The sequence below is a fragment of the Carlito syrichta genome, unplaced genomic scaffold, assembly GCF_000164805.1.
Source record: "Carlito syrichta isolate Samal-C Ts95f unplaced genomic scaffold, Tarsius_syrichta-2.0.1 Scaffold103472, whole genome shotgun sequence".
In the NCBI taxonomy this organism is placed as follows: Eukaryota; Metazoa; Chordata; class Mammalia; order Primates; family Tarsiidae; genus Carlito; species Carlito syrichta.
Window position 1 is genome coordinate 269176 of NW_007047568.1, and position 23676 is coordinate 292851.

Consider the following 23676-nt stretch of genomic DNA (forward strand, 5'->3'; position numbering starts at 1 on the left):
TAATGCAAACCCTCCTGAATGTCAACCAAGTCAAAAGGAATTGAAGTGGGTAAGACTGAAGGGGGAAGGGAGAGGCCATTTGATCCATCGTGAGGTCAAGCAACCTGCATCCTTGCTTATTTCCAATGGCACTGACCATCTCTCCGTTTCTCTCTTCCATGAGAATAAGTATCAAGAGCTGGTGGCCCAGTACAGTCCTTCATATGACACAGCCCTAGCTCCCGTCCATCTCGACTCTCTATGATGGGTATTCTCCTCTTCTCAGGTGTGGATAGAGCTCCCCACGGTGGTCACCTTTACCCAGATCCTATCTCCTTTTAGTCCCAGGGAAAAGGACAGCCCAACATTGACATACGCTAGGTTACTCAAACATAAAATGTTTCATTTGAAACACTTACAAGGCATGACAAGCAAACACATATTCCCTTTTTTGAGTTGGGGGTCTCACTCTGTTGCCCAGGGTCAGATGCAGTGGTATGATCATGATGCCCACGGCTCATAGCAGCCTCAATCTTCTGGGTTCAGGCAATCCTTCCACCTCAGCTCCCCTAGTAGCTGGGCCTACAGGCACCTACCACCACACCCAGCTAATTTTTAAAATTTTTTTGTAGAGATGGGGTCTTGCTATGTTGCCCAGGTTGGTCTCGAACTCCTGGGCTCAAGCAATCCGCCTACCTTGGCCTCCCAAATTGTTGGGGTTATAGGCATGAGCCACTGTGCTTGGCAGCATATTCCTACATACTCCCAAATTTGCTCCATGGTACAGCTGCAGTACTTGGTGTGGATGGAGGAGGTGGAGCCGGCCTTGCCCCTGTTGGCCGGTCCCCTAGAGGGCTTGCATGCAAGGATACTTGTCCACCCTTTAACTTACCCTCTGAAGGATACTTGCCATAGGGTGGCATTTCCAGTGACAAGATAACTGGCTCATGTTTTTCCTGGGTGACTGCCAGCACACAAGAAGAGGATGAGGCAGGTGGAAGGTTTCATGCCACAAACTCAGAAAAAGTAAAGAGAAGCCAGTGGCTCTTCCAAGGAAGACTGTGTGCTGAGATGACAAGCTCTGAGTTCTGACTCTGAATCAAGTGGTCAGGAGACCTGAGGACACGAGACACCGACACCCTTCCTGGGGGAGGGGAATCTGCCAAGTATCTCTTGTGGGGGAGTAGACCCCATGTCCCACAGGGAAAACATGGCAGACAGCATCCTATTCCTGAGCACTGTTCTGGGTCTAGGTCACTGAAAATGTGGCTATCTGGGTACTCCTTTCAGAAAGGATTCAGCTGCAGGGGTCAGGTGATTACCTGGGTATTCCAGATATGGACACACTTGTCAAAGGAACCACTGGCCAAGTATCTCCCGTCAGGGCTGAAAGCAACGCTGTAGACAGGTTCCTGGTGCTTAGTGAGTGTGTGAATGCAGACACCTCTCTCGACATCCCACAGTCGCACCGTGGAATCGAACGAAGCACTAGGAAGATGAGAGAGAAAACATACTTGTGTAAACATGTGAGTTTTTAAACTTTTCCCTACAATATGGGACCGATTTCAGAGGCGTACCTTTCTTTCTCAGCTTTTATGTTTTAAAAGACATAAGAAGAGCTTGTTCTCTTCTATAATACAATTCAGAGGTATTGAAAACAAGCTGATAACCACATTTATTTCTTCCTTTCTTCCCTCTCTTTTTTATTTTTTGTAGAGATGGGGTCTCACTATGTTGCTCAAGCTGGTCTCAAATTCCTGGCTTCAAGCCTCCCAAAGTGCTGAAATTACTGATGTGAGCTACCATGCCCAGCCTGTTTCTGCATTTTCTAAAGATATGAATAGTAAATACTTCTGTGGAATATTTACCAAGTTCTCTTTTCTTTTCTTTCTTTCTCTCTCTCTTTTTTTTGAAATAGGGTTTCACTCTGCTGCCCAGGCTGGAATGCAATGGTTCACTGCAGCCTTGACCTTCTGGACTCAAGTGATCCTCCTGCCTCAGCTCCTAAGTAGCTGGGACTACGTACTACCATGCTTGGCTAGTTTTTAAATTTTTTGTAGAGACAAGGTGCTCACTATGTTGCCCAGGCTGGTCTTGAACCAATCCTCCTGCCCCTGCCACCCAAAGTGCTGGGATTACAGGTACAAGCCATTGCGTCCGGCCAAGAACATTTACCAAGTTTTCCAAACTGCTCTTACAGTTTAAAACACAACATCTATTATTGCCAACTAAATCAGTGCAGACAGCCATATTTGGAAAAACAACAAATTAAGTGAATAAATATTTTAAAAAGTTAACCCAGGGAATTAAAATACAGTCACATCCACATATGTGATCACATTGCTAAGAAATGCAAATTTTAGTTATTTTCAAATTTAAAAAAATAGTACTGACCACAAACCTGTTATATGGCTGTCTTCTTCTCAGCAGGGACCCACTGGGCACTGGGATGTCCCTTTCATACTTACTGACTTAAAAGGATAACTCATGCTCCTAATGATACATACGACGCAAAAGCACCTTCTGAGTCAGCAAAAAGTGATCATATCATCACTCCATGAATTCTAGGACAGTTACTTGAAATGTGAGAATGATGGCCTTTATGTTCTCTGGCTCAGCCTCTTAGTAGATGCAGGAATTCCACCCCGCCTTTTCTAAGAGACGACCTCGGGGTAAACACAGTCAACTACATCCACACTGCCCGGTGTGGACACCCATCCACTCAACCACCATACCGCAGAGAGGCTGGGCGCTCCTTTCTCTACAGGAGCACAGTGCTGACCACTCACTTCTCTCCACAACCCTCTTTTCTGGAACTACAAAGAAGAAAGCCCCTGCTGCTTCCTGGTAGCCCAACATTCCTCCCAAACTTTGTCTTTTCCAGGGTCAAGAAACATCCATGTTTACTGGACCCAGCTTTGTGTATTCCTATCACAGTTTCAGACCCCTAAGTGTCCTGGCAGTCAGTCTCAGAATCTCTTTGGCTCATTCTTCTAATGTTAAAGTCCTGAAAGTGGAATGTCACATTCTGAACCAGGTCTGACGAGCATCAGGACATGAGGATTTTGCTGACAAACCCAGAGTGATGTGGTTTTGTCATGTAGAATCACTCTTCCCAATGCTGGCATCTGACAGACTGACCTCTCCACATCCTTCTACACTGGTGTCTTAGGAGATTCACTAAATGGTCAGGTCGGGTCTGGCCAGGACTGGAGAAGCTGTTCTCACTATTCAAAATAGATGCCACCAGCAGCTCAGCATGGAGCCACATCATCCAAGCCCAAGGTCTACATGAACCGAGCCCAAGGTCCATGATAAAGTACTTCACTTTTCCTTTTCTGTCTTAACAAAAACCTTGGTCAAGGTAAAGTGTTTGAGGCTTGGACATAGAACACATCCATCCTATCAGCCTCTTGACCAAAATCCTCCTCACTTTAAAGGTAGGTGTCACACAATCATCTTATCTCAGTCCCTTCAAAGTGACCTACCACTTCATTTCATTTGGAAGGGCTTCAACTTTCACTTTAGCACAATTTCCTGTTCCTTTTTGTGTAAGTTTTCTTGTATTTATTTATTATAGAAACAGGGTCTCACTCCGTCACCCAGGCTGGAGGGTAGTGGTGTGATTATAGCTCATTGTAGCCTCAAACTCCTGCGCTCATGCCATCCTCCCATCTCAGCCGCCTGAGTAGTTGGGACTATAGGCACATGACACCATGCTTGACAAATTTAACATTTTTTTTTTTGTAGAGATGGGATCTTGCTATGTTGCCCAGGCTGGTCTCAAACTCCTGGTCTCAAGGAATCCTCCTGTCTTGGCTTCCCAAAGTGCTGGGATTACAGGTGTGAGCCACCACACCTGGCCATGAGTAAGTCATACTGCCTGTGCTAACTCAGCTACAGTGAGTGAGGCTGCTTTTGGAAACTGACGCAGGGCTGGGCAGGCTGCCTGTCCTTACCTTGCCAACATAATGTTGGAGCTTGGGTTGCTGGTGGCTGGCCCAGTGGGGCTCCACTTGATGGTGTAGATCTCTTTGCTGTGAGCCTGAAGATCATGGACACACACGTCCTGCTTCATGCTCCAGATCTAGAGGACACATGGGCAACAACATGAGCAAATGCTGTTCCTTCACCCAGGAACAATTTGGCACCATTCCTTCCACGAGCACACATTAGGTTGGGGCCCGTGAGGTGGCCTGTGACAAATCAGCCCAGGAAGTGCTAGGGGAAGGCAGGACTCTCAGCAGGACCCTCAAATGTTAAGTGGGAGTTCACTGGGTGACAGGAAGGGAGCCTGGTAACAAATCATCCTCAGAGAGCCATGAACAGGAGATGGCATCGAGTGCCTGGGGTTGCGTGAGATGAACCAGCCCATCACTTCAGACACCGACTCTACCTTCAATGTCATGTCATCTGAGCAGGATGCTAGCAACATTCCAGAAGGATCCCATTTGATGGCATTGACCTCGTTCTGGAAGACAGCAAAGGGTTTGAAAGACATCAAGGCCTGTGGGTAGATAAGGCGGCCCTCCACCAGGGGGCAGGAGCACGCTGTCATCGCTGCCACGGCCTCTTGGGATTTTCCAATAGCAGAGAGTGCAACAGGAGGACCATCTATTTTTCTCTTTTTCTCACTCTGCCTTTTTCATTTCTATAAAAGCGCAGCCATGTACCACACATAACCAGCCGCCCTCATCCATACTTCTTTAAGGAAAAAAAATCCCTACTAAGAAGGAGGCCAAATGAAGAATTCACATACGATAAAGTGCAGCAAACAAAGCCAATAAAACCTGTTTCTCTGTTTTTCTTTTCTTCTTCTTCTTTTTTTTTTTTTGAGTTGGAGTCTCACTTTGTTGCCCAGGCTGGAGTGCAGTGGCACACTCATGGCTCACATCAGCCTCAACCCCCTGGGCTCAGGTGACCTTTCCACTTCAGCCTCTCGAGTAGCTGGGACTATAGACGCGTGCCACCATGCCCAGCTAATTTTGTTTTTATTTTTTTGTAAAAACAGGGTCTTGGTATGTTGTCCAGGCTGGTCTCTAACTCCTGGGCTCAAGTGAGTCCCCCACTTCGGCCTTTCAAAGTGCTGGAATTATAGGTATGAGCCACCAAGCCTCGCTGTAATCAGTTATTTTTAAAACTGGACTTTGAAAATCACTTACTTAAGCATTTAAAAAATTAATTTTTTAGAGATGGAATTTCAGTCTGTTGCCTAGGCCGGAATGCAGTAGTGTGATTATAGTTCACTGCTGCCCCCAACTCCTAGGCTCAGACGATCCTTCCACTTCAGCTTCCAGACTTGGGACTGTAGGCATGCGCCACCATGCCTAGCTAATTTTGGTATTTTTTGTGTAGAAACAGGTCTTGCTATGTCGCCCAGGTAGTCTTAAACTTCCAGTCTCAAGCGATCCTCCTGCTTCGGCCTCCCAAAGTGCTGGCATTACAGGTAGGAGCCACCGCCCCTAGCCTCCTATGCACTTTAAATACCACAGCTGCTCCCTGAGTCTACATTCATGACAAGGTGGTGAGAGGCAGAGGGGGAGGGAAAGGCAAGGGGTGATGCATCTGAGCTAGTGTCCAGTTTGCATAGGGAAACGGCTGCCTCAGGTGGAAGACGGGGCAACCAGATGCACAAGCACATCCAGGTATCAGTGGGGAGACACACGTGGCGGGCAGCAGGAGCACACGTGGGGGAAACACACTTGCCTGGCCTTGCTAACAGGTAGGGCACTTGGGAGCAGCAGTGGCGGGCTCCAACAGGCAGGCTCTGGGGACTGCGGTCAGCTCCCAGGTCCCCAGGACCTCCAGGCTAAGTCCTGGAGGAACAATGTACCCCGAGGGCAAGGAAGAAAGGGACACACAGGGGACAGACACTTAAAAGGATCAGCCAGCAGCAAAGTCTCAGTGGGGTATGGCCCGCAGGAGTGGGGGACAGAATGCACCAGTCAGAGACTCCCAGGAGTGGGCGCCTGCAGAGCCCCATCTGCCCAGGGCAATCCCATTCACTTATGCCAGCTGTCCCAGCCTCACATATGACTCATTTCACACCAATAATTAATTTTCTAAATAACTTCACACCCCTAAGTGCTCTGGTTTGGATGACAAATGATATATGGTCATGCTTTTTCTAAGGACACTGAGTTTTGAAGGGTGTGATCTGTGTTCCATGTGGCCCGGGTGGCAAGTGACCCAGGAAAGGGAGGAAGAAGCCTGGAGTCCCAGGAGCAGGCTGCTTCATGAGCCAGGGGATGGCAGAGGGGCACACTGGAGAGGGGGTGAGCGTGAGAATGTGTGTGTGGGTGTCTGTGTGTGTGAGGGGGTGTCCCTGTGGGTATGTGTGCAAGGACTGTTCAGTTGACTCTGACTGCAGCTGGTGAGAGGAAAAGCCACAGGCCAGTGCCCATGTACTGTCCCAGCAGACCCACAGTCTGTCCTCTAGAATGGCACACAGTCCCCAGGGTGGAGGCACAGTTCCTAGGCAGCATCCAGCACGGCTCCAAGACCTGGACTGAGTGCACTTACAACCCTTGGCTGCAGGGTGACCCACGTAAGAGGGCCAAGGGCGTGGCGGTGGTCAATCCCTAGCAGGACACACAGGTACCACACAGCGGTACCTGCAGTCCTCTTAAGAGCCAGAGGATAGTCCAGGGTTAGAGGAGAAACAGGTTCAGGCCAGAGCCATGAGGAGAGGGGCAGCTTTGAGCCACAAGGTGGTGTCAGCAGGACCACGGGAACCTGGGACACCAGGTGCCAGAAGAGGCAGGTACTAGGGAAATGAGGGCTTAAATGATGGCATCCCTCCAGGGACTCTGATCATCCTCCCCTGCTGTAACAGGAGGCTCCCCAACATGGAATGATATTCTGGGTGCTGGTGAAAAAAATGCAAGAAGCCATGGGCCTGTCCTTGACACACTTTCTGCGGGAGGCAGCCATGCAGACAGTGGCCACAGTGACCAAGACTTCAGTGAGCAATGGGGGCTTGGGTGGTGCCATAAACTCTCCTCAGAGAGCCCAGAGGACATGGCGATAGGTCTCAGAGTATGGGAAGATTCTCTGTCAGACCAAAGGCTGCCTGGAGTCTAAGGTGGGGAGTGTGGGCTTTTTGAACACTAGAGAGATTTGGGAAAAGACCAGAGAGCCTCTGATCCCACACTAAAGAATCTGCTAGTGTGGCACATGGGTCAGCTAAATCAGCTCTTGTTCACACTGTTGTTCCCTGGGGTGTGATAGGATTTTTTCTATCTCTGTATCACTGATTTTACTGTCTGATGACCACATGCCTAGGTTTATGGTGTGGTTCTCTTTATATTTGCTCTGCTAAGCTTCTTGGATTAAATGTATGATGTTTCCCACCAAATTTAGAAAACTTGGCCATTATTGCTCCAATAATTTTTTTGGCCCACTTTCTTCTTTCCCATTATACATCCATGTTTAGGGTGCCTGATATTGCCTTGTAGGTCACTAAACCTCTTCATTTTTTTCTCAATCTTTTATCTGTTCTTCAAACTGGCCAATTTGTATGATCAGTAACCTTTTGCAACCGCCAATCTGCTGTCATACTCATCTACTAATCTTTTCATTTTAGATATTATACTTCTCAGTTCTCAAATTTCTATTTTTTTTCTGTAGAGATGGGGTCTCACTTTGTTGTCCAGGCTGATCATGAACTCCTGGCCTCAAGCAATCCTCCACCCTCAGCCTCCCAAGTAGCTAGGATTACTGGCATGAGCCACAGCACTAGGCTTCATTTGTTTTTTAAAGACTTATTTTTCCATTTTCTGGACATTACCCATCTATTGTGTGCATCACTTATTGTGTGCATCTTTTCCTTTATGCCTTTGAAGTCATAGCTACTTTAAAGTCTTTGCTGCAAAATCCAACACTGAGATCGTTTCAGGGCTGGTTGTTCTCACTGCCTGCCCACAACTGGGTTAATCCAACCACCTGGGATAGCCTAACAGCTCAAGCAGCAGGGGCTGCAGCCATCACAGTATCTTTGAATTCTAGGCATAGATGAAACAGCTCCCACATCTCATTCTCATGAACTTGAGTCCGAAGATCAGAATTCCCACTTACTGTGTGTCCTTGGAAGGTTTTGACTGGGCGGTCACAGCCGAGCCGGCACACATGGATACACATGTCTGTGCTACAGGAGGCAAAGGTCGTGTTGTTCTGCCAGTCCACATCAAGTGCAGGGGCTGTGGGGCAAGGACGAGAGGGAGCACATTTACAGTTACTCACTGGGCACAGAGCTCCCTGACTTAGAACAATGAAGAATACAGTCAAGCAGTCTCATTTAGTGACATGATAATAAACATTCCCAGCGTGAGCATAGCCACTTCCCTTCTTTACAAAAAAATTAATTTATTTAATATTTTTAAGGGACAGGGTTTCGCTCTGTGACCCAGGCTGGAACGCAGTGACACAATTAAAGCTCACTGTAGCCTTGACCTCCTGGGCTCAAAGATCCTTCTGCCTGGGTCTCAGGGGAGCCCAGCACCATATCCCTCTTGGGCCAGCAGGAGGGTGTAGAGGACATTTGCATCTTGCAAACCCTAGAGCAAGCCTCAACACGAAATGCTTCTGACCCGAGGCTCTTTGGGCTCCTTCCTCTCTGTAGTCACAATTACTTTAAGGGGCATTTCAAACAACTCCAACTTACTAATTTTGAATTACAAAAAAACCCCACCAAACTCACCTGAATGAAAAGGAAACTGCTGTTTGGCTTCTCCTGTGTGGGCATCCCAAATTATTGTTGTCTGTGCTCGGCAAACAAAGGAAAAAGTTAGTAATTATTATTCTTACAAAGTTTTCTCTAGAAAAACGTATCATGCAGGAAAAGACAGTGAGTGCCTCTCCTCAGAAGCCAGCACTCTCCAACAGAGGTAGAATGCAAGCCGTATGGGCTATTTTTAGTTTTCTAGTATTTACATTAAAAAGAAGAGAGAGGCTGGGCGACATTAAAAAGAAGAGAGAGGCTGGGTGCGATGGCTCAGCCTGTAATCCCAGTACTTTGGGAGGCCGAGGCGAGAGGATTGCCTGAGCCCATAGGTTCGAGACCAGCCTGGGCAACTTGGTGAGACCTCGTCTCTACAATAATTCACAAAAAAAACCTGGCTAGACGTGGTGGTGTGCATCTGTAGTTCCAGCTACTTGGAAGGCTGAAGTGGAAGGATCGCCTAAGTCCAGCAGGTGGAGGCTGCGGTGGCCTTGAGTGTGCCACTGCACTCCAGCCTGGGTGATAAGAGTGAGACTTCAATTCAACTCAAAAAAAAAGAAAAAAGAAAAAAGAAAAGAGAAATCGGTAAAACTACCAATAGATTTCATTTCATGTCAACAGAGCCAAAATCTTATTGTTTCAACATGTGATCAGTATCAATTATTTTTTTCCGAGTCAGGGTCTCGCTCTGTCAACCAGGCTGGAGTGCAGTGGTATGGTCATGGCTCACCACAGCCACAACCTCCTAGGGGCAGGCGATCCTTCTGTCTCAGCCTCCCAAGTAGTTGAGACTACAGGCATGTTTTATCATACTCAGCTAATTTTTTGATTTTTTAAAATAGAGTTGAGGTCTTGCTACGTTGCCCAGGCTGGTTTCCAGCTCCTAGGCCCAAGCAATCCAATCCTCCCACCTCAAGCTTCCCAAGGTGCTGGGATTATGTGTGAGTCACTGTGCCTGGCTGGTCTGAAAATCTTACTGGGATATCTGGCATTCTATTTCTTCCCATCCTAGGTCTTTGTAACACAGCGTGTTTTACATGTAACAATTTGGATGGCCACATTCCATAAGCCCATCAGCCACATGTGCTTGTGGCTCTGATAAGGACACAGCAGCCTTAACCGATACTTGGGAAAATGATCAACATTGGTGGGATTCTCCCTCATCCCCAAATGCAGAAAACCACTGAAAACCCTGTCACAAAACTTATCTAAATGTATTTTTGGCATTTTTTTTTCCAAATAAAAGGCTGCAGAAATGAGCATTTTTGAAAATTCCCCGGCCCATCACTCCATGAATTGGGGCACTAGAGACAGCAAAGCCATGAGATTATATTGGGAGCAGGCACCGGTCTACTGGCCTATCAATAAGGAGCACAGGTGATCTCTGCCTTAGAAACAAAGTAAATCATGACTTCTTATACTCACTGACGCAGACTGGGAAGCGGCTTAGAGGCAGCTCAATGAATACCACTGGAATTAAGTCTTCATCCATCTAAATTTCCAATTTAATTGGAAATCTTACACTCTCGGTCAGTGACACTCAACAAAGATTTTGCTTTCAGGAGAACTAGTTATATTTTGTGCTGACAGGAAATTTTCAGAGGAAACGTACAGAGCAGTAAGAGTCTTTGAAACTTAGTACTCCCAAATTTTAAGTCAGCTCTAAACCAATTACCATTTGTTTGTTTGGGGTATGACTTTGTTTTTCCAGTCAGGGTCCTACTCCATCGCCTAGGCTGGAGGGCAGAGGCACAATCACAGCTCATCACAGCCTTGACCTCTTGGGCTCAGGCAATACCTTCTACGTCAGCCTCCTGAGTAGATGGGACTACCTGGGATTTTTTTGTAGAGCAGAAGTCTCACTATGTTGCCTAGGCTAGTCTCAAACTACCAGACTCAAACTATCCTTCTGCTTCGGCCTCCCAAAGTGCAGGGATTACAGGCATGAGTCACCATGCCTGGCCTCTTAATTTAGCCACACACAAGCAAGTCTGGCACTGCAGAGAATTTATACACTCTTTCACAGTTCTCTGATACAATTCCACATACTACATTAGTAATTGGATCATTTAGTTGATGCTTATGTTAAACACATTGGACAAAAGAAAACACTAATTACACAAAAGTTTTGAAGGCTCTAACATATATTTTGGGCTAAGCAAACACTGAAGGTCAACACCAGTGTCCCTGTAAATTACATTTTCTCCACGGGTGTTACATACAAGGACATTATTATTATTCCTGTTGTGCTTAACTAAGTAATGGTGGATACTACATAGCCCAAAAGCCTAATCTGATTCCAAACATGCATTTTTCATGGATCATACAATTCATCACCTGGTAGAGATAATTGATAATTGTGAGAAAAACACAAATGAATGTTAAAAAGATAGGAAAGAGGCCACGAAACAAAGACCTATTTAGAATTCGAGACAAGTCAAAGGGCAGTAGTTAAAGGTGATCCAGGGTTTCAGTCCCTCCCTCCACTCTACACCAGTTGTGTGTCCCTAGGCAAATTAATAAACCTGTCTAGGTTCCAGTTCCACCTCTGTAGAATGGGAGTGCTCATACTCATGTCGGCCTCCTCTCTTGGCAGTACTGGATGTAACCAGTTAGCACGGGTAGTAATCATGTGTCTGATATTGAGAAGTGCTGTCGTTTCCTAGAGGTCTTTTTTTTTTTTTTTAAGTCAGAGTCTCACTGTTGCCCAGGCTGGAGTACAGTGGCATGCTCACGATTCACCGCAGTCTCCAACTACTGGACTCAGGCGATCCTTCTGCCTCAGTCTCCTGAGTAGCCAAGACTACAGGCACACGCCACCAAGCCTGTCTAATTTTTTGGATTTATCATAGAGACGAGGTCTCACTATGTAGTCCAGGCTGGCCTTGAACTCCAAGGCTCAAGCATTCCTCCCGGCTCGGCCAGCAAATACTGATGGCCTACCAAATGCACAACACAGTGCTGTGCATGCATATTACTTGAATTAGAACAACCTAGGAAAAACCTGATGGTAGCTACATGAGAAGATAATTTAATGCATCAACCACAGCAACTTGACTTTTTAAATATTACATATTAGGCTGCCAAGTCTGAATGAAGGGTTGCTTGGCTTAAAAGGAAGAGACATAAAGAATGAATGACTCATTGATCTACAGAGTTATACCCTAGTTCAGGGGTTGGCAAACATTTCCTGTCAAGGGTCAGATATTTTAGGCTCTGAGGGTCATATAGTCTCGGTTGCAACTGCTCAACACATTGCCACTGTAATGTGAAAGCAGTCCTGCACAATTCTCAATAGGTGTGGTTCTGTACCAATAAAACTTTATTTTAAAAAACATGTGAGGGGCCAGATTTGGCCTGTGTGGGCCACAATTTGCCAAATGTTACTATGACTTCTCCAAGAGTGGGATGATGCTTAGAGGCCAAGTCTATTATTTCATTTAAAATTTTTGAACTTGAATGAACAGATAGCTGTAACTTAATAAGGTTTTCAAACTATGCAGAAATCATTATGAAATGCTAGTTGTCATAGTTGCTAGTTGTCGAAACACACGTTGATACAAAAACGTGTATTTTTTTTTAGCTCTTGATGCCCCTTCTTTCCCATAGTCATAACTCAGAATTCCTGCTGAGTCACAGAATGACATAACGGTTCAATGAAGGTTTTTTTGAGGGTCATGGCCACAAACAGCCCCGGACAATTGAAGAAAGCAGAACACAGAGGGGGTGAGATTGCTGGGTAAATTAAACTCCAAGCTGGCTGAGATGAAGTCTGTATCTACTTCCTCTTCGCTTGGGCTCCCTCGCTCTCAGTGTCGGCTTCTGGACACACCTGGATTTAATGTCACCATGTCTCCCTGGCAGCTATGCCCAGGGGTAGAGCAAGACATGGGCTGTCAGGGAAGCATGCCCTTGTACCCAGGTCACTTTACTCTGCTCAGTGAAACCTGCAGTCTACAACAGGGAGCAGAGCACTCTGTGTGACTCATGCCCCTCAGTGGGTGAAGTTTTACACCGGGCACACCATGTGGCTCCTTCCAGCAACTGACAAACTCAACCTGGACACTTTTCTTTTTCTATTACTGAACTACGTACTTCAAAAAGAAGAAGCTTTGAGCCTGTGTAACAGTAGAACACATAAGAGATGACGTGTTAGAAATTAACAGGAAGATCAAAACCACAGAAACAAACAAACCCAAACAAATCCCTTTGATTTCTTAAGGGGAAGCAGAAAGCTTAGGAGTTCTAAAAAACCATGATGCTCTTTGAGATTAAAAAGAAATAAGCATCTACAGATCAAAGCAATGTGTTTGAAGCTGATACTCACTTTGTCTACACCAGCGCTCAAAATGTAATTCCCCTTTTTGTTCCATTTCAAGGCAAAGATGGGACCTTTATGTTGGCCTAAGGTGCTGGCCAGGTTACCTGTTAATAAAAAACAAGCAAACAAACATGTTGATTTCAAAGTCATGGTCTGTTCACTCAAGGTCTCCATCTGGCAGCACCTCTCACTTGACCCCAGCATGAGGGACACAGAACTTACCATCTTCTGTCCATATTCTTGCAAAACCATCATATGAACCTGTAGCCAATAGTGTTCCATCGCTCTGAGGGCCAGAAAGAGACACAAATCACAAAGTGGCCTCATGGTAGCAGCACAGGAGAAGCTCTGAGTCTCTCCCAGGATCCCAATTCTAGAATATTCTTTAATCAATAATTGGTCCCAAGTTATGAGACTCATTCCTCGCATCTGGCAACATTAGCACACACTGCTCTTAAATCAAATGCAAGGCATGGAGATGCAGGAGACAAGGTGGCAATGAACGTGCTGGAACCATTTGCCACTGGATGTTCTCTAATGTTTGACAGAAGTAAAAATACCAGGCAGGAGGTTATCATGAAACTATGCAGAAAGTAAGAAGTTACAACAGTGCGTGTTCCACATGTCAATGCACTGAATACCTGGTGGTGAAATCTCTTGATGGAGAGTCACCTTTTCTGGGTGGCAGGCCACATGTCCCCAGTGGAAATGCCTTAGGCCTTTGTCCTACCTTCCCACAGTGAGGCTCTTCCCCGCGAAGCACCACTGGGCTTGTCTTGCTAAGACATACTTTCGATACAAAGATACAACTACAGAACTCCCAGTTCACCACCCAGCGTAGCCTTGGAAAGAGCTCTTAGAAATGGAGACCACCTCTCCAGCAAGCCCCCAGGGTGGAGCTGATGCATGTGGTGGTGGTGGGGGTGTCTCCTGCCTTCCTGTGTTTGCATGCAGCCCTCATCTGGCAGATTTTTCTTTTTTCTTTTGAGACAGGGTCTCACTGCCATCCAGGCTGGAGCACAGTGATACAATCAAAGCTTACTACAAACTTGAACAACTGTGCTCAGGTGATCCTCAGCCTCCCAGGTAGCTGGCATTATAGGCAAGTGCCACCAAATCCAGCGAATTTTTATATTATTTTGTAGAGAGGGGATCTCACTGTGATGGCCAAGCTGGTCTCAAATTCCTGGCCTCAGGAGATCTTCCCACCTCAACCTCCGGAATAGCTAAGACTGTAGGCATACACCACCATGTCCAGCTAACTTTTTGTTTTTTGTAGATAGGGTCTCACTATGTTGCCCAGGCTGGTATTGAACTCCTGGCCTCAAGTGATCCTCCAGCCTTGGCCTCCCCAAATGCTGAGATTACAGGTGTGAGCCACTGCACCTGATGTCATTGACAGATTTCAAAGTGGCCAGGGGGTGGAAGATTCTTACATTCCAGTCCAGTGAGGTAACATCTTTGTTACTCGGGACATCGTGACCCCCCTCTCTTATACAGTGCCTCAACACAAGCTGAGTGGAACCCCCGCTGCTGTTCTCATTAAGGTTCCATATCCTTGCAGTTGAGTCTCCGGATCTGCAGGATAAAAACACAGGCGTCTTTAGCTCAAATGGGAAAAAAAGCCCCTTGTAACTTGCTCTCTGGCTAGGCAGACATCTTTTGCATGTGGTCTCCATCTTTTTCACACCTCTCACACCTCTCGATCATTGTGCTTCCCTTCTCACCACCTTTGCACCAGTGATTTTAAATGTCTTTGCATTGCTTCCCACCCCCATGGAAAACCATGCCCTCTTCATAATACAAGATACACGGTGAAGTGACCTGCAAAGCCACCCATTCCCAGGTCTGCCCGGACTAGGCTAAGAAGGGGAGCACATGTTCCTTAAGTTAGAACCCCAGAGAAGGGTGACCAACTTGCTTCCCCCAGACCCTGGAGCACCCCTGTCCTGACATCCTTACCCAGAAGCTAGCAGATCACTGACAGGGTTCCAGGCACAAATGAACACCTCGGACTCATGGCCCCGAAGGACTGTGGCTTTGGTAGATGGAATCTCAACATCTCCATCTATTTCCATCGGTTTCGAATGATTATCTGTCATAGGAAACATGAAAAGAAGCGGCTCACCAACACAAGGGAAACGCATTGTTAGGCACCTTTGTTCTAGAAACACCTTGTTTTTACATATGAAGTACTACTACCTCTGACGCTTAAGACTAGTTTGTAGCTTTTGTGTGATTTAGTAAGTATTTTATGTTTCTTTATATTGTGAGTCTCTAAATGTCATTGAGAAATAAAAAGTTATGTATTCCTTATAACTGAGGTCAGCCCACTATGGCCTGTGGACCAAACTAGCCCTTGGCTGTCTATCTGTGTAAACAAAGTCTGAGTGGTACACAGTCACATCCACATGTTGGCAAATTGCCTAAGGCTACTGTTATAGGCTGAATTGTGTCCCCTAAGAGTCATATGTTAAAGATCTGATTTGCAGTCCCTCTGAATGTGACTAAATTTGGAGACAGGATCCTTAAAGAAGTGATTAAGGTAAAATGAGGTCACCAGGGTGGGCCCTAATCCAATAAGACTAGAGTCCTCATAAGAGACTATGACACAGACACACTCAGAGGGACAACCACATGAGGACACAGGGAAAAGATGGCATCTACCACCAAGGAGACAGGCCACAGGAGGATCCAACCCTGCCAGCACCTTGATCTTGGATTTCCAGCATCCAGGATTGTGTGAAAATAAATGTTTGTTTTTTAAGCTATCCCATCTGCAGTCTTTTGTGAAGGCAGTCCAAGATGCCTCACACAGCTGCTTTTGCATGACAGAGTAGTTGCGACAGGTACTGTAGGCCCTCAAAGCCTGAGACAGGTGCTGTCTGTCCCTTTACAGAAAGCTTATCATCCCTGCTTTGTGCTAATGAAAAAGTAGCAATATAGTCTGATCAAACAATCTGCATCAGTTGCTATTTCTACAAGGTAAAGAATTGCACCACTTGGTTCTCTCTCTTCCGTAAAGATGCTTTGGTGCAAAACCCCAGGAAGAAAAGAACTGACTACCTGCTCAGTGGCAGGTAGCCTAAGATTGCCTTGCTTCTGTTTAGAGGTGCAAGAAATAAGACAACACCTGGCATCTTGCTTGGCTTGAGAAGCCCGATACAAAATATTCAAGCAACAATGGGTCTCCTCAAAGCTGGCATTTCTCTTATGGTTCCGAAGGTCTTTTCAGGCTGGAAGAAAGGAAAACTGTCTTTCCACGTTTGACAGATCTGCCCCTGGTGATGGCAAGAGTAGACCAGTGTCCCGGGAGCCATGTGGCAATGGGGGATGGACCAGGTATCTCCCAGGAGGCACGGAAACAGGATTTGTGTCCTCATCAAAAAGCAGCCTTGGAAGGCTCCCACCTTGACAGGCTAGGCTGCTGCTTAGACATGAGGTTCAGGGACTGAGAGCTGTTCTGGAATTTCAGCCGGGGTAGACTGGTCAGGACTGGCTTCATGCATAGGTGAGGGAAGAAGCAGAATTCTCAGAGGATGGGGTTGGCACAGACCCAGTCTAGGCAGATGACTCCAGGCGGAGACCCAGGCCCACAGCAGGGAGTTCACGGGACAGCCTCACACATGTCTCAGCACAGTGCATCTGACCGTGGGTCTCTGTTCTAGTTTTCTTTTTTTTTTTTTTTGAGTTGGAGTCTCACTCTGTCGCCTAGACTGGAGTGCAGTGGCCGCTCCCAGCCACCGCAGCCTCGACCTGCTGGGCTCCGGCGATCCTTCCACCTCAGCCTTCCGAGTAGCCGGAATTACAGGCACGCGCTACCACGCCTGGCTGATTTTTGATTTATTGTAGAGATGAGGTCTCACCAAGTTGCCCGGGCGGGTCTCGAACCTGCGGGCTCAGGCAATCCACTCACCTTGGCCTCCCAAAGCGCTGGGATTACAGGCTGAGCTTCCGAGCCTGGCCTTGTTCTAGTTTTCAATAGCTTTTCTGATGTGGGGGTTGGTTGGTGGAAAGGGCACTGGGTCTGGGCAATTTTTATGATATGACTGTTCAGCTAAAAAGGACAACAAAAAAGTCTACTACTTGTCTTCACAGGCCACTAGGCATCCCTGAGGTCCTCTCTGAGGGCTGCTGGGCTGGACGTTGCTTTTCTTCTATGTTCTTATCACGCATAACACATTCTACGGAGAACAACTAATCATACCTTGTCATCACTCAAAGATTACTGTTTCCATGATGAGACAAGACATTTCATAGGGGCACACCTTTCCGACTATCACCCCTGCATCTGGGAGGTTCCAACTGATGCACACCATCATTCTTTCAGAATGTCCCTACCTTCAAACACACTCATATTCTTGGGATCTAGTGCTTTTTTCTTACTGAAGTCACCTTTGCAGCAGGCTTTCAATTTAAAATTTTTTAAATTTATTTTTAGTTTGTGGACAGGATGTCACTCTGTCACCCACGCTGGAGAGTGCAGTGGCATGACCATAGCTCACTGCAGCTTTAACCTCCTGGGCACAAGCAATCTTCCAGCCTCAGCCTCCCAAGTAGCCAAGACTATAGGTGCATGCCATCACACTTGGATAATGGAAAAATAAATGTTTATTGGTAGAGTTGAGGTCCTGTCTTGTTACCCAGGCTGGTGTTGAACTCCTGGCTTCAAGTGATCCTCCTACTTCAGCTTCCCAAAGTGCTAAGATTACAGGCATGAGCCACCGTACCCAGCCCGTATCTGGTTTCTTACTCTGAGTAGAACCTCGAGGCTGTCTAACCACATGAATCTTCCCAGAGAGCACCACAGGGTCCTGATTCTGGGTTACTGAGTGGGCTCACTGACATGCTCAGTGCCACCTTCAGGAAAAGCAGCCTAGAACATGGCCACTTTTCCCCAATGTGGGAGGAGAACAAAAGTTCTTGAAGGTGAGAAGGAAATCTGACTTCAGCTCTGGCCTTAGCCTGTTGAGAGGTAATAGTAGCAGAGGGGCCAGGCTGCCTCATGTCAAGACAGGAGGACACTGTGGATGTGAGCAAAACAGGTGTCACCGGGTCCAGGGCACAGAGTGGATGGGAAGGTCTGAGGTGCCAGAAGGCGGCCGCAGAGAAGGCAGCAATACGAGTTCTCAGGTGATACCCCTCTCGGACTAGCCCGCAGGCCCTAATGAAGCCATAGCCACGTGTCTGTGAGCTGCCAGCGTGGCTTAAGGCATGTTCTCATCTCTATTTGTTCCGTGTGCGGGATCAACATGGACATCACATTAGTGTCTTAAGATTCAAAGAAGTTTAAACATTTGCACAATCTCTTCATCAGCAGACACCGAATTCTCAGAGTTCACCAGTTACACATTACTTTCTGTGATGTACAACTGCAAAAACAGCGACATCTATTCTATTTTTGAACACTTGAGGGCTGTACCCCCGTCACTGGATAGCCAATAAATGGCTTGTCTGCACACAGCAGGTCTTTTCTTCTTTTCCTGCCACTAACTACAGACCTTGTCAATAGTGACCACAGAGCCTGATGGTAGAGGTCTTTTCATTTTAGAGGCAGATAGCCTTTTCGTCATCATACTGCAATAGAAATGGTATTAAGGTCTATGTGGGCTTGCTGTTAAAGCTACATCTGATTCAAACCAGAGAGAGACTTCAAGAATTCGTCCACTGGCATCTGTGACTCAGGCTATAGCCTCAGCAGAGGCAGCCAGCCCTCTGCATGTGAGGAAGCTGTGGAGCCGGGACCTGCTAGGCATGACCCCAATGTCACAGATCAGTCTTCAAGGACAGCTGGGCTGCATGGCTGCTTGGAGGAAAATGCCTTTTAAGTAAGGAAGAACACACACACTTATGCACACACACATACATACCTGTACCATGTGTATTGACACACGGCCACACATACATGCAAACTTGCACCATGTACACTCACACCATGCACAAACATACACATCTGCACATGCGCACACACTATGTACATATGCACACTTTGAACACAGACCCTGAAGCAGGGTCCCTCAGAGCTTATAAAAGCATTAAGTATAAGATGGAGGTAGGTTCTCTGGGTACAAATTTGTGTTCTCTGATTTCTTTGCCACACATTCTCGGGCAACTCTCTAACAAGGCCTGACCTCCTACGGTTTTGCGAAGACCAAATAAGCTGATGTCCAGCGTCTGGGGCCGGGTGCCTTGGCAGTGACCGAGAGTTTGACTATTATATCCCAATTTGATGGAAAATCCTCAACTTGGAAGGCCAAGAGGCTGGGAGTAAAGGCATCCACGGAGGAAACGTTTTGGTTTAGGGTGGCCAATAAATCATTGGGTACTTCTCCTTGCTATACTAGAGTTCTCAGGTTAGCAGTAGTGCAAGATTTCCTAAAATTGAAGATGCATGAGCACTGAACATTAGGGCTAAGGGCTGTGATTTAAAAAAAACAAAAAAAGGAGTTCACGAGGCTCTTCCAACCAGAACACCCGGAAGCACTAGTGGATGGTTCCTGTCATCTCTCTCTGGCTAGAGAATCATAGCCAGCATTTGATGGGAAGCCCATGTAGGCTGACAGTTACGGTGGGATGATGGAAAGAAAGGCCATCTGCCACTAAAACGAAAAGTAGCTGATCACCTACTCACACCAGACAGTAAACAAACACCAGAAAGCAGCTTTTAAGACATGTATCCAGGCAGCTTTAGGAGAAAACAACAACCCCAGAAACCCAAACTCCCAGAGCCCTGCACGCACTTATGTTATGTGCTCCATTCTCGTCCCCATTCACGGTGGTCTCTCCATTCTTTGGTGGATTTTGATGGGAAACAGTTGCTTGGGTTGTCGTAGCCGCTGTTGTGGTCGCTGCCGCGGCCGCTGCACTGGCCTGCTGCTGTGCGAGCTTCTCTCGGAAGGCCTGCTGCCTCGTCTGCACCACATCGGGCATCACCGCGTCTATCAGGGACAGGGACTCTATGGGACGGCCGTCGAACACTGTGCCATCCTGGGGAAGCAAGCCAAGGCAACAGCCATCAGCTCACATGGAAGAGACAGTCTGGGAACAGCCTCTGCTCTCTAGGCAGGAGAGGCACAGGGGAGCAGAGCACAAACAGCTGGCACCTAGCAGCAAGGGGGTTGTGGAGGAAGCTGGCCTTGACTGGGCACCCAGGAGTATGGGGCAAAGGGATTCCATCGGGGAGGGGGTAGGGAGTAGGACGGGGGATTTGGGGAACCATGGATGAAGAACTAGGTGAATGGTTGTTCTGAATGTGAATGACAAATCGAATTAGGGCATTAAAGATTTCTACTTCTGGATAAAAAATATGTGATACATATAAACAATGGAATATTACACAGCCATAAAGAAGAACAAAATCATGAACTTCACAGCAACCTGGATGGACTCAGAGTCAGTAATACTGAGTGATCTTTCACAGAAACAAAGAACATGTTCTCACTCATAAGCAGACCTGAACAATTATCATAATACTATAAGAAAGGGATTGGCAGTAGTGGGAAACTGCCAGAGGAGGGGGGCATACCTCATCAACAAGGGTACCTGCACAATGAACATTAGTATACCTAGCCCTGAATTGTACCCCACATCTTCAAAATAAAAAAATTAAAAGCTTTAAAAAAATGAAAAAATTAAAAATTAAATTAATAAAAATAAAGATACCCATTTATTTCACCACAAAAATGCTATCACTGATGCAGTGATTCTCAATGGGGGGTGGTTTTGCCAGGACATCAGGCAGTGTCGGGAGACATTTTCAGTAGTCACACCTGAGGAAGAGGAGGTTCTACGGGCATCTAGTGGGTGGAGGACAGGGACACTGCTCAACACCCTACAGTGCCCAGGACAGCCCCCGACAGAGAACAACCCAGCCCCAAACGTCCAGTGTTGAGGCTGAGAAGCCCTGCCCAGATGCTATCACAAGTAGGGAAAGTGTCTGCAAATAACCACCCATTCCTATGGGAGGGGGAACACTTCAGAAGCATCAAGCAAGTCAGAGATGCCTGCAACACCAGGATTTGATTCCTGGTACACTTGTCCACCTGATGGAATAAAGAGACACTTACTGCTATCTGAAACGATTCCTTGGGGTCAGGGTGTAGACTAAATGCAACCATGGCACACTCAACAGTGACATCGTTTAGTTGTGATTCATGTGTTTTGAATGTCCTCAGATTCTCTGGTTTCTATCTCCCATGAAAAATACCTCCACACACTTTTAAAAATATAGGAGGAAGTTCCTTCCCTACAAAGCATGCCAAGTATTCGAGTCACGTGAAACTCAATATGCCTCAGGCTATGTCTGGTGGATGTGCAAACACGTTTTTATATGCTCTGAACTAGAATTACCTCAGAAATGAGGAAGAGCTGAAAGACACGAGTCTTAACTAAAGAGCACCTACATGAAACAGTCCCCCAGCTGATTTCTGATTACAAGACAATACTGGAAATAAGGAAAACGATACAAAACAACACAACCTATGGATGATCCCCTCAGCCCCTTGCCCCCAATTCCAGCCATGGACTGGGCAGTGGTGATCAACTGGTCACATAGCTCTCACATTCTCTTCTTCCTTTCATATATCCACACCCCATATGGACGAGCATGCCACAAAACGTAGCAACTGCCCAAGTAATAACAACACCTACTCACTTAAATCCTAAAAATACCTCCTCATTTCAATTCTTAGGAGCACACGGTCTCACTTTTGAGTGACTGTAAACCATTGTGACAAATGGGATGATTTTTCATTCACCTCTGCACGTGCTGGACTTTGGAGTGCGGAGGAAGAGCAGTCATGAGGGCTTCTTAAAAAGGAGACATGGAGGCTGGGCATGGTGGCTCAAGCCTGTAATTCCAGCACTTTGGGAGGCCGAGGCAAGGGGATTGCCTGAGTCCACGGGTTCAAGAACAGCCTGGGCAACTTGGCAAGACCTCATCTTTACAATATATCAAAAAATTAGCCGGGCGTGGTAGCATGCACCTGTAGTTCCAGCTACTTGGAAGACTGAGGTGGAAGGATCGCCAGAGCCCAGCGGGTCGAGGCTGTGGTGGCCAGGAGCAGCAACTGCACTCCAGTCTGGGCGACAGAGTGAGACTCCAACTCAAAAAAAAAAAAAGGAGACGTGGAAACCAAAGGGCACAGGAAAGCAAGTCACAGCACCCTGAGATCTGGGAGCTGCTGCGTGCCTTGGGCATGTACTCTGGTCAACACACCATGTGCTCCATGGAGAAACGGACTAGATGGGCCAGAAGGAGCCAGTGGGAGACACCCAAATCCAGGGAAGAAAGAGCACGAGACACACGGACACTGGTGTTTCAGAGATGTGGATTTGCCAAAGATGGCAAAGTGCAAGGCAGAAGACAGGATATATTACTTGGTGATTTTCTAAGAGTTTTTTTAAAAAGCTCAAGAGAAAGAGGCATAATATGCTGTGAAGAAGGGTTTATCAGGGAGGGAGCAGTTCCCAGGAAGATGGGACAGGGAAACCCTGGGAGGGGTCACCTGCAGGTAGGATGTATCCTGTGAGGGTAAGACTAGGGCGGAATCACGCCTGTGTTAGAGCAGGAGGGAGAGGGGCAGACAGAAGGGGCTGGGAAGTGGGGAATCGACAACAAACTCAGGTAAGGGCAAGAAGGATGTAAGTCACAGCCAAGGGGAACTTCACTGCATAATCCTGAGCAGAGGAGGGGCAAGAGAGAATGAGGGGCGCTGTTTAAAACCCAAATAGCAGATTTTCAAAACTAGCATAAAACTGGCACGACCACTCATTGTGCCCCAATCTAAAAGCAGGAAAGGGTACGAGCCAATCCATGTGGTTTTAATGTGTGGTTATTATTTGACACACACACCCCCCCCTTCAGTTGTATAATGAGTACAGTAATGCAATTGTCACTGGAGGGTCTCTTCCACGGGAGGGTCAGTATCTCTCTGCCCCTCTGTCAAGTTCCCACGAAATACAGAGTCTCCTGGGCATGTATGGGATCACTCTCTAACCACCCTCCTCCAAGAATCAAGAAGACAGAGCTCTAAAAATCAACCTTCCATACGACCCCATAATCCCCCTTCTGGGAATATACCTGGAGGAACTCAAATCATTCTATACAAAAGATACCTGCACATGCATGTTACTGCAATACTATTCACAATAACAACAACATGGAACCAATCATGCTGACCATCGAAAGAGAACTGGATAAAGAAAATGTGGTACATATACAATGATGGAATAGCATGCAGCCATAAAGAAAAACAAAACTATGAACTTTGCAGCAACTTGGATGGATTTAGAGTCTATACTACCCAGTGATCTATCACAGAAACAAAGATCTGAGTACTACATACTCTCACTCAAAAGTGGACCCTAAACATTTACCATGATTCTATAAGAAAGGGATTGACAGTAGGGGGACACTGCTAGGGAAGGGGAGGGGCACATAACATCAATAAGGGTACCCAATGTCAAACCAGGTGAAGTAGGGACCAAGGGGAGGCCCAAACATTACCTGTACAATGACCACTCATGTACCTAACCTTGAATTGTACTCCACATCTTTAAAATAAAATCAAGAAATTTAAAAAAAAGAAAAGAAGAGCGAGTCTGCGCATGCGCAAGGTGAACGCCTACTTGGAAGCTCAGAGCACTTGAGGCTCTA

At 46.7% G+C, this 23676-nt stretch overlaps 1 protein-coding gene across 2 annotated transcripts in view; it reads right to left on the reverse strand.

Annotated features, from left to right (window-relative positions):
- The window catches only part of TBL1X (transducin beta like 1X-linked), a 71717-nt gene that overhangs the window by 3214 nt on the left and 44827 nt on the right, over positions 1-23676 (reverse strand). For both annotated transcript variants that reach the window (XM_008065614.1, XM_021716085.1), the window contains 10 exons: positions 19760-20006; positions 14982-15114; positions 14456-14597; positions 13242-13305; positions 13026-13123; positions 8678-8738; positions 8056-8177; positions 4376-4450; positions 3939-4066; positions 1302-1467 (listed from right to left, as the gene is read on the reverse strand). In XM_008065614.1, the coding sequence (XP_008063805.1) occupies positions 1302-1467; positions 3939-4066; positions 4376-4450; positions 8056-8177; positions 8678-8738; positions 13026-13123; positions 13242-13305; positions 14456-14597; positions 14982-15114; positions 19760-20006 (1236 nt within the window). The remainder of the gene's footprint in view (positions 1-1301; positions 1468-3938; positions 4067-4375; positions 4451-8055; positions 8178-8677; positions 8739-13025; positions 13124-13241; positions 13306-14455; positions 14598-14981; positions 15115-19759; positions 20007-23676) is intronic.